Source organism: Phallusia mammillata, chromosome 2 (assembly GCF_965637545.1).
Source record: "Phallusia mammillata chromosome 2, kaPhaMamm4.hap1.1, whole genome shotgun sequence".
NCBI lineage: Eukaryota > Metazoa > Chordata > Ascidiacea > Phlebobranchia > Ascidiidae > Phallusia > Phallusia mammillata.
In genome coordinates, this window is record NC_137253.1 from 22,130,534 (window position 1) to 22,141,057 (window position 10,524).

Here is a 10,524-nt window from a genome sequence, read left to right on the forward strand (position 1 = left end):
CTTTCATAAGAACTATAATAATTTTTGATGTTAAAACACAGTTACAAACACGATCTTTCAAACCAAAAAATACGGTAGGAGGCCGGAATACCATCTGGTGGGCCGGATCCGGCCCGTAGTTAGGTGGTCCTTGGGCTACGGTTTAAATCAAAAAAATGGCAGTAAATACGTGTTGGTTGTTTTAATTAAACAATATCCTGTTTATTGTCATAGATTCATTTATGCATTGTGTGTTCTGATCGACATCAAGTAACAGATAATATGCAGTTAATTGTGTTTGTTTATTTCTGTTCCCGCGGCTTGCTAAATTTTATAATTTCATAAATTTGTTATCTTGTTAGTCGTTTATTTGTAAACATACACATATAATTCATCGTATCACGCATGTAAGGAAATCTTTGTTTGCTCTTCTCTCGGCCGTTGCATGTTTCTTTGTTGTTTTAAAGGAAATTTAACGTTGTTACCATTTGTGACGACAATGGTAAATAATTTCATAAGGATGAGAATTTTAACCATAACCACGCATATAATGACGTACAAATGAAAAAAAATTTTCTGTACAATTCCTTGAATCCTAATCTTCAACATTTATATATTACCTGAAAAACAAAGAGTAACAGAGTTAGCAAAAAAAGGAAACTAGCGGCAAATAACGGACATAGCGGCAATTTGCAATTTTTCAGAAATTGGATCGGATACAGGTTTTGTTGCTGTATTGTGGGTAATTACTTATAATTAAAAAAAATGATAATTAATTAAAACTAATAAATTAAAACTAAACTGATTAGGTAAAAAATAAAAAAGCAACTGATTAATTTATTACACAGAATTAAAATCGTTGTATTTTGAAACGCTTTTTAACCAATTTAAGAATGCAGAAATCAACTTATTCGAATGCAATTGGACAAACTGGTGGTAAAACTCATAAAAAGTTATCCATATTACTACATAATTGAGCCGATATCTGGTTAGTAAGAGTTTTTAGCTCTGTAATCAGACAATACTCACACTCTGGAAGTATGCCGACCGTACTGTAAACCCACGAACCGTCTGGCTGACATTGAGCTGACGCAGATCCTGAAAGCGTTGGGAAAAGTGCGTTCATGCAAGCAAACGTTACCGTAGGTGATACGTTTTCCAGATAAGGAGCTGCTTCCACAATTGTGACTTCGTTGCCGACTGCTGGTGCCAAACAAACTAAAAAAAGAAAACACACCCATGTCACACTTCGTTTTTAGGTTTTGATGGTAACAAATACACAACAAATACAACTACATAGTATTATCATGTAGCAATGTTGCTGGACAAGTCCGACTCTAAATTGTTTAAAAATCTACTGATAAGAATATAAAATACATTGTAGACAGTCAATTTCTAATCGTTTCTATCGTAAAAACAGACACTTTTTGTCAAATAAAAGCTACAGTTTTCATACTTCGTGCGCAATTGTTCACAGCAGTGTTGCTCCAAGAGGGCGGTGTTGCTGCGTTCCCCATGCACATGCTTGTTGTCGGCACCACGAGCTGATAGTTCGTGAGGCACATGTAAGTGATCGTTGTTGTTACCGGGTACGTCGCCATTATGGGACTGTGGTATCCATTAGGAGCCGCCGGTGGGGCAAGACAAACTATCAAAGGCAACAGTCAAAATAAATCACACGGCAAAATATTTTGCTTTAATTGGAAATTTTAACTCCAGCTTCTGCTACAGAAAAGTAATAAGTTACTCGTTTAATTATAGCATTATCAATATACTGCAAATCCCAGTATAAGTCACTTAACAGTTAATAGATAATTTACCTGCTTCGCATATTCCGGCATCTGCAGGGTTCGGGAACATCCAAGCTCCGCTCGCAAGGCACTGATTGATGTCTGTCACTTGACTATGGCGGTTTAACGTTGGCAGTATGCATCCATAATTAATCTCCGTACTTGAGACAAAGTAAGGAGGACCAGGATCACCCGAAACCAAATTCGCCGCGTTAAAAGGCAAGTCCCCGCAAGCTACATAAAAAAATACAATAACGTATACAACAGTAGAGTTAAGTGCAAACGGGCTGTTTGTAAAATCCTAAACCATGATAAGATGTAGATAAACATGTTTAATAATAGCGTTTTATCAACTCTGATCATATAATCACTTACATAACTCGCATGTGCCTGGAACTGTCCATGACAAATCAAGTTGGCAATCAGCAAATCCCAAACCATTCGTGGCAAAAGTGGCGATGCAAGTGTAGGTGACTCTATCACCAACCGCGTAGGTAGCTTGAACAGGATCTGGCGAAGCGTTATCCACTACCGGAGGGTCCACGCAAGCTAATAAGATACAAAACCAAATATTCTGAATTTATTGAAGCTTTGTTCAGCAAGGGTGCAGCAAACGTGTCATATGGGGCTGAACAAAGAAAAGTAAAAGCATATGACCTAAATTATTTCCAGTAAACTGTCCAAAATGCCGTTTTAACGACTTTTAATATGTGTTTAAAACAAAGGTTAAAATATAAGAAAATCAGTGTGTTGTTGTTGTCCTTTTTTGTTCGGCTATTTGGGACAATATATTTCTCATTCATTAAATATGACGATTCCGTGCATGATGTTTAAAACTTTACCCAGTTGGATTTCAAAACATTTATTAAAATTCAGTTGTTTCATACTGACCGTTCACACACTCTGGACTATCTGCCAGAGAGACTTCCCAAACTCCGCCGGTGCATGTGTTTTCCAGGAACGGTCCGACAATTTGTCCAGTCGTCACTGAACACCTGTACGTTGCCACGTCACCCTCTTTAAAGGGGAGGGTCACACCGGTGAAACCAACACCGGGTTTGATGGGAACAGGATCCGGACAACCTGTGCGAATCAGTAATTTTTGTAATGTGTCGTTTATTCACTGCACAAATGATTAAAAAAAATACTTACCCAACAAACACATTGGTCCTGGCGCCGGAGTAAATTCAGTGTTTGGCAAAGCACATGTTTGCACCAAGTCCACACCGACGTAATTTGGATTGCATTCGTACGTAGCCACTGTACCATGAGGGTAAGGGCCAGCTGCAGCAGCAGGTGCAAGAGTAGGCGAGGCTGCCGTGGCCTCTGCTGGTTTCGTGGGAAGCATCGCACAATCTGCGCAAAAAATAAGTCTAGCGCTCAAAAACAAAAAAAGTTCATGAGAGACCTTGGTATCCTTTATCATCACATTGTGTCTATTACAGTAAGTCATAATCATAAAAAATACAATAGGGCCTATGCGGTCAACATGTTCAATTCGGGAGACAAAAACTCTCCTAAGTGCAGAATATAAGCTGTTTCGACGCCTAAATGCCTATAACTTTGAACAACAGTTTCATACAAGCTGTGCAAGTCGGTGGGACTCCTGCTGTCGAGTAGGTAAGTTCCGGCATAGTTGTTCCTGGCCCACAACTTATCTTGTCTGAGCCACTAAGAGTGAATCCTGGGTCACATTCGTACGTTGCCTCGCCGCCATCTGCCAGGTTCGCAGTTGGTGTGAAGCTGCCGTCGGTCAAACTTGGTGTTGGTGGACAGACTAGATGGTAAATGCAAAAAAATCAAATTATGGTTTGTTATCTTAAACACAACTTTGCTTCTACTGCAAAGTGGTTAACTTTTGTTCGTTTAATTGTTCTTTGTAATGAGTGTTTGACAAAACAAAGTACCTGAAGATACAAGCTGTCTTGTATATTTGACAGATTTTGCCACATAAGAACAAATACAAACCGGCAGCATCGCAAGTTGGCGAAGCATATTTCCAGTCGTTGATCGCTGTGCACTCGTTTCCAGTTGCCCCGACTATGTTCTTTCCCGAAACACAGGAGTACGTTACCGTCTCTCCTATGGCGTAAGAATCCTTATCTGTCACGAACGACACCTCCGCTCCTGCCGGTGGTTTAGTGCAACCTGTTGCCAAAAAAATCAAAGGTCGAAACTTACATTGTTATGAAATCTTGCTAGTTCTGGGTTTTAGGGCCTGGGTAAGCGTATGGAATTTGCTTATTGTACAACGAAAAATAAACATATCATTTTAATGGTACCTTGGGTACAGGTAATTAAGTCTGGATCGTTCACAGTCCAGGTTGGCGTGCCCGCCATATCCACGCACATATTGGTGTTACTGCCAGTCGCTGACTGAACGAATCCATTGTTGCAAACGTAGGTAATGGTCTCCCCAAGGCCGGTTAGACCCATAACAGTGGACCCGGCGACAGTTGGTGGTGCGCCACAATCTGCAGAAAAGCGTTTAATTAAATGCATTACTTTCCTTGAAATGAATAAGAGCTGAGCATAATTTTTGACCAAAAATCTCTCCCAAAGGCTTAGCCGCAAACATTTTAAAACAAAATTATATATTACTTACCAGCCACACAGACAGGTGCACCGTGGGTCCATGTTAAATCAGGAGACGGTTCACAGTCGTTGGTTGCTGTTCCGATTAGCACATAGCCATTATTACAACTATACGTAACGGTTACTCCGCCGTTAAACGTGACTCCTGGTGGATCGTTTGAACCGTTTTCTGCGATCGTTGGTAGCGGTGGGCAGTCTTTAACATAGTTTATTGTTAAAAAATCGCTGAAATTTTCACTTATTTACAAAAAAGCCTACTTGTGGTGCCGCATGTCGGTTCATCAATGGTCCAACCTCCATTAACGCACATGTTGACGTTAGGTCCGGCGGCATTGCCGGTTGTGCATACGTACGTAACAGTGTCTCCTTCGCCGTAAGATGTCATTGTCACGTGAGTGGGGTCAGGGGTTCCATCTCCTGGTGGATCAGGACACTCTGCAAAACGTCAGTGTAGTTAAGCATAGGAATACATGTGAGCGTCTGACCAATGGGATAGATCCGCAAAACATGCAGATAACAAAAACACCATCAGTTTGTGAGTTAAGCACAAACCAATATTTCACGTTTTACGACAACTGCTTTAGCTTATAAACAGTGCAGATATCTTTGGTTATGGCGTATGATTATGGCGTTAAACAAACTTTAAATCTTAAATTATCGTTAAAACGTCATTTCTTGTAATGTTCATCCAAGGGTTAACCTTGTACGCATGTTGGAGCTGGTGAGGACCACTGTAGGTTTCCACCGCATATGTTTGTAGTGCTATCTCCTGTTTGAATCACGAGACCAGTGGTACATCCATAAGTAATAACAGTTCCGGGCGCGTGACTGGTTCCCGCTGGGGAGTTCGTGCCCATAGCCGATACAGGCAAATCTATGCATTCTAAAACACAACAAAAAGCATTTTATATAAAAAAAATTGTCTGCGATTGCAGGCCATGATATATTAGGTCGTACCATTTTGACATCGAGGTGCTGCTGCTGGAGACCACGAACCGTCTGTTTGACACGTTGCTGTCGCTGTTCCGACTATTAAGTAACCTGCCACTGTGCATCCGTAAATTGCCTGTGTGCCTGCTGGATACGGAGCCGCGGTTGTTGGCGTGGTGCGTACATCGCCACCACCAAAGGCAAGTGGTGACGGAGGCGGTCCACAATCTAAAATGATAAGTATCAGGTTTGGCATCCATTCGTTTCTCTTTGTTTTTGTTTATTACAACACCATTGTTAAATCACCTAGTTTCCTAAACAGATTAAACTGCTTGCCCGCTGCCAACTCTTACCTCTTTGACATTCCGGTGCCACATCGCTCCAAGAAGTATCTGGACGACATTCTATGACAGTTGCTCCGACAAGGGTAAAACCTGGTGAGCAATCGTACGTCACTAATGTGCCTATGCTTGGATATAGCGGAGACGTTGGTGAAAATGTTCCCAATCCGACTGTGATCGGCGGAGGCGGAGCACAAACTACCAAGTAAAAATACAAGAGATTAACACATACGTTGAAACAAAGATTCAAGAAAGTACTTTCAATTTAAAATCAGCAGTAGGTAACTAAATAGACTAAATTGAAAGTTGAATCCTAAAATGGAGTAAATTGGCAGTTAAATCTAACAAAAAAAACACACTTTAAAACGCATTTTGTTGATAATAACAATAGAGGCGTTCAATAAACGACCTTGCAACAATTCAAGTTTTTGCACAACGTCATTTGGATCAAACTGGTCACTTTTCTAAAACACAAAATTATACCGAAAAAGTTAAATGCATCATTTTATTGTCTTCATGATAGTTATTGTTCGTTTTGTTAGGTTTTTGCTACAACCAACCTGATCCGCTGCACGTTGGAGCGTTAGGGGGGTTCCAGAGTCCATTGGAGAGACAGATTAGAACAGGGGGTCCTACTAACGTTAGTGAAGTCGGATTGCATGAGTAAGTAATCGCGTCGTCGGCAGCATATACAGTTTTAACTGGATCATGTACAACCTCCGGTGATGGAGCACTTGGCGATGCACATCCTGTTAAAATAAAACAAACAAATTAGTTACCAGTACGAGAGCATTTCATGAAGTTGAATGACGACATGGTCCTGCTTTTCCATTTTAATTTAGTATTAGAAGCATAATAATTTTTCTTAAAGGTTCTATGTTAAACGTTTAACACTTTTTTGCACCCAAACTGGAGCCAAAACGTAGTGGTTAAAAACCTGGAGACAAGACGAATAAACTTTACACTCGAACAATGTACATTTAGTTACCAGTTACACATGTCGGTGAGTCATACAACCATCCACCAATGTTTCCAGGTCCGAGGATACACGTGTTTACTATGGAGCCCTGTGGGGTTGTGGTTCCTCCACAACTGTAAGTTACTGTATCTCCCTGCATGTACGACGGCTGCACCGGGTCATAAGCAACATTAGCTCCCGCCGGCGGTGGTCCACATACTTAACATACGAAACGAAGTTATATTTGAAATTGTTCAGTAGAATGCGACGTTTGTATAAATGCTTCTGGATGCGACATGCTTACACCGATGAACTTACAGTATTCGCAGTTTGGTCCGGTGGTTCCAAGAGGACACTGACATTCAAAGGAATTGATTTTATTGCTGCAAACACCGCCATTCTGACAGGGATTTGATGCACACTCATCAACATCTGCCGAACATATCGTTTTAAAATAGGAAGAAAATCTTCGTTGAGCAACAGTAGGCGTTAAATTGATTTTTACTACATGTAGTAAATGCTAGGACTATAACACACTTACCGTGACATGCGGGTGGGTTTATAAAGCCATCAGGACACTTATCTCTCAACTTTGTAACTGTAAACAAAATTGAAGTTAGATTTGCCTTTATCAACTGAGGACACGTTACTAAACAAACAATACAAAGTTCAAGTTAAAAAAATGGCACGCCATGTTTTTTAACGGAGTAGCTGAGGCAAAAGCAGGTGATAATGCCGTTTAGTACTTGTAAGTTCGGACTTAAAATATATAACTAAATACACAACTAACACGTATGTGCTACCAATAGAATAGATCCAAACATGATGATGCAACGTGTTGATATCAAATAAGTTATGTACTTATTAAACTTATTACTTTTGTTAATTTCACAAACTAAGGCCTTACTATAGAACCGAGCTCTGTAGCAACTTCCTTGAAAAACTCCTGTTTGGTGCCAACAACAGCCAACACGGTAGCATTGCCAACTGTGAACACAAAAACATGTTAGATAGGGGTCATGAAGGATGGGAACATAAATAAGTTTAGTTGGAAATAGGGGTATGACGACCAGACTGCCGAAACCGTGAACAACATTACAAAATCGGCAATCCATGTTACGTAGTTGAGTTTGCGCAGATACTGTGCTTTTGATAACCAGAACAGATGTGCTAAAACGTGACACAGTATCACTCGGACTAACCTGCTTCTAATATTCCTCAGAGGACATGGAAGTCGCGTTGCTTCAGGAAAACATCTCCGAGTGCCGTATGATCCAGGATAACCAGGCTCTCCTCCGAAATTCCAAAAGCCTGATGCAAAAATTGCTTTAATTTCGATCCACTCAAATAAAAATCGAGTAATAAATATCACCCAATTCATTTTATTACAAATCATTCTTGTATGTTTCTTGTCTGTGATAGTTACCAGCGAAACTGATATGTTGCCTGGCGGGCAAATTATATAATCGAAATGTTTCTTTAAAACATTACGGGCGTTATATATGATGATATTTTTTGAAGAAAACATCCAATAGTCATCTATTAGTTTTTTATGTTGTGTGAATCGTTATTATATTGAGTCCGTCGTTAGTATCGTACCAAGGATTCGTATGTAATCATATGTCTGTCGTTGTGTACATATGTGTACATATTTTAAAACCTCATAAACTTACGATTGTTTATGCCTTGAAAACTGGGAGTGTCGGTTGGAGAGAAACCGAAAAAACTGCTTGAAATTTGCACTGAAAAATAAAGGCCAGGACATAACACATTAAAATCAGTTAAAGTGTTTATTCTGTTTTTAAGTGATTACAAATAGACTAAAATCTTTTGTCTTTTTCTTACCTTTAGCGTAACATCTTTGGTACACATATCCGAATTCATCATAGCAACAACCACTGCAAGAAAATAGAACCGTTTATTATATCTAACGACATTTTTGTTTGCCTTCAATTAGGTTTTACTTGATTTATTTCAAACTTAACACCAAAGTTTTTCTTGTCCATCATATTCGAGTTGTCATGGCATTTGCATTGTAAATCTAAAACGGCATTATGTCGAATCGGAGTTATAAGTCGTGCCAGGCTTTTAAGGTCGTGCTTAAATTTCGATGGGCTTGATTCGTGTGTTTTATTTCAAAAAAGTTTAAGTTCAGGTGTTATACTTTCAAATTTGTGCCCCGAATTCGGATTCGTTTGCAACCCTAGATCAAAAGTATTTTGATGCAATGTTGACATATTACGACATCTATAAGATCTGCGCTGGTATGTGCACTTCTGGAGGTATTTGCTGACGATTTATCCTTTTCTTTCCTAATGCCGCAGTTACGTCGATAAAAACGTTAATAATAAAGAACTTTTGGTGAAATGTTTGCAACCCCTCTTATTATCTTTTACTAATGTTTGTCGTATCGCTAAGCGCAATGATAGTAATATTTTATAGGACATGCCCCGGGGCAACTGGCACCACAACGTATGTGCTTCGCCGAGACCAAAAAACGCCTGTCAGCGTTTTGCTGGAAAACGCAGATGCCGGAATCTTTTTAATATTCCTCTTACTTCGTGCCTTGCCGTGCCCGGAAAAAAACGCATTGCGCCTCCAGTGTAGACCTCGGCCGCTCAGAGCAGTGCCACCCACCGCAGGGCACAGCACGCGCTCAGTGCTAAGTACACACATATTTCTCGGGTCAGCTCTCCTTTTTTTGCTAGGGCGCACCCTTTAACACAAAAACTTTCATTTGCGTTTTTTGGCACCGGAAAAACTTCTATTAACGAAAAATTACGAAGGACTTCTCGTCTCCTGGCAAGCGGCCATTGTAACCTTTTATTGTGATTGTTACAGTTGTATTAACCCACTACACACTAAAATAAACAGGAAAACGTACTGCAAAATACTTATTTCTTTTCAAATCATTGCAATGCGATAGCGCACTTTAATCATAGCACACAAAAATTGAAACCTGTGCCATTTCCCCACAAACTTGATAGTTGATAACGATGGATTCTAATCCCGCGATTCTATAAACATCACAATTCGACTTACTAAACGTTGCCACGCCGTATCGGTGACCCTTGGCGTAACAGGCTAATTTGCTTTCAGGTACTGCATTGAATCCTATAGTCAAGTTTATATTAGCCTAAAGTTTCTGACCGATACACCGAAATAAAAACTGTTTTGCTTTAAATCAACTACACACTTAATTATGTGAGTATATTTCCTATCTACAAATATAAGCTTTGTAGTGACGGTATGATTTGCATAGCAACAGTGGTGGGATTTAATTTTTTTTGTCATCCGGTTCTATCACAAAAGTCATATTTTCCAGCCGGTTCTGTTACAAAAAGACCATTAAAAGTAACCAGTACATCTAACCGGTTAGCTGATCTCATAAAATCTCGTGAGACGGTTTTACAGAACCGGTGCGAACCGGCTGAATCTCATCACCGCATAGCAGGTTTCCTAATTGCACCTTGTTTAAGTAAACTTGCTATTTCAATCTTTACAGTTTATTATGCTTTAACGAGCGTTAACATGTTAAAATCCAAAAGCAGCTAATTATGTTAGTTTCTTCATAATTAGTCGTTCATAATAAACGTTGTTAATAGTAAAAAAAGAGTTTTATGTTACGCAGAACTTTTTGACTAAATTTTGTACTAGACAATCTCTGGTCCACAAAACTGCTAAAGATCTACATATCATATCTACTTACTTTAAAAGACAAGCTTCTTTGGATATGCCGAAAGTTCCACAAGGAGTTCTACTTATAGTGGAAACTTGACAAGAAAGTTGAGCCTGTACTGCGAAAACGCACAGCAGGGACAACAGCAACAAGCGTATCACTGTTGTGGATTTCGACATGGCGGCGTTGAACACGATGCAATGTTCCTACTCAAAGCCGACTAACATAAGACAAAAACGATCTAATCGCTTT

General features: G+C 39.7%; 1 protein-coding gene across 1 annotated transcript; it reads right to left on the bottom strand.

Moving 5' to 3' along the window:
- Positions 1 to 325: 325 nt before the first annotated feature.
- Positions 326 to 10,524, bottom strand: LOC145214031 (complement receptor type 2-like). The gene is made up of 24 exons (XM_080082457.1): positions 10,303 to 10,524; positions 8,439 to 8,491; positions 8,267 to 8,335; positions 7,796 to 7,904; positions 7,501 to 7,580; positions 7,135 to 7,191; positions 6,912 to 7,025; positions 6,624 to 6,812; positions 6,196 to 6,384; positions 5,648 to 5,833; positions 5,322 to 5,522; positions 5,065 to 5,247; positions 4,623 to 4,799; positions 4,375 to 4,560; positions 4,052 to 4,243; positions 3,738 to 3,917; positions 3,352 to 3,546; positions 2,922 to 3,125; positions 2,661 to 2,852; positions 2,145 to 2,318; positions 1,800 to 2,003; positions 1,436 to 1,627; positions 1,009 to 1,197; positions 326 to 599 (listed from the first exon to the last, which is right to left on the bottom strand). Exons 1-24 carry the CDS (start codon positions 10,449 to 10,451, stop codon positions 589 to 591), a joined length of 3,675 nt encoding a protein of 1,224 aa, XP_079938583.1. The 5' UTR covers positions 10,452 to 10,524; the 3' UTR covers positions 326 to 588.

What these genes read in the sequence shown, in the direction of transcription:
- LOC145214031 (XM_080082457.1), bottom strand. Translation starts at nt 10,451, where the DNA reads ATGTCGAAATCCACAACAGTGATACGCTTGTTGCTGTTGTCCCTGCTG. An exon ending in CTTAATTACCTGTACCCAAG is followed by an intron (nt 3,918 to 4,051) that starts GTACCATTAAAA and finishes TTTTGGCAACAG; the next exon opens with GTTGCACTAAACCACCGGCA. An exon ending in TCCAGGCACATGCGAGTTAT is followed by an intron (nt 2,004 to 2,144) that starts GTAAGTGATTAT and finishes TTTTTTATGTAG; the next exon opens with CTTGCGGGGACTTGCCTTTT.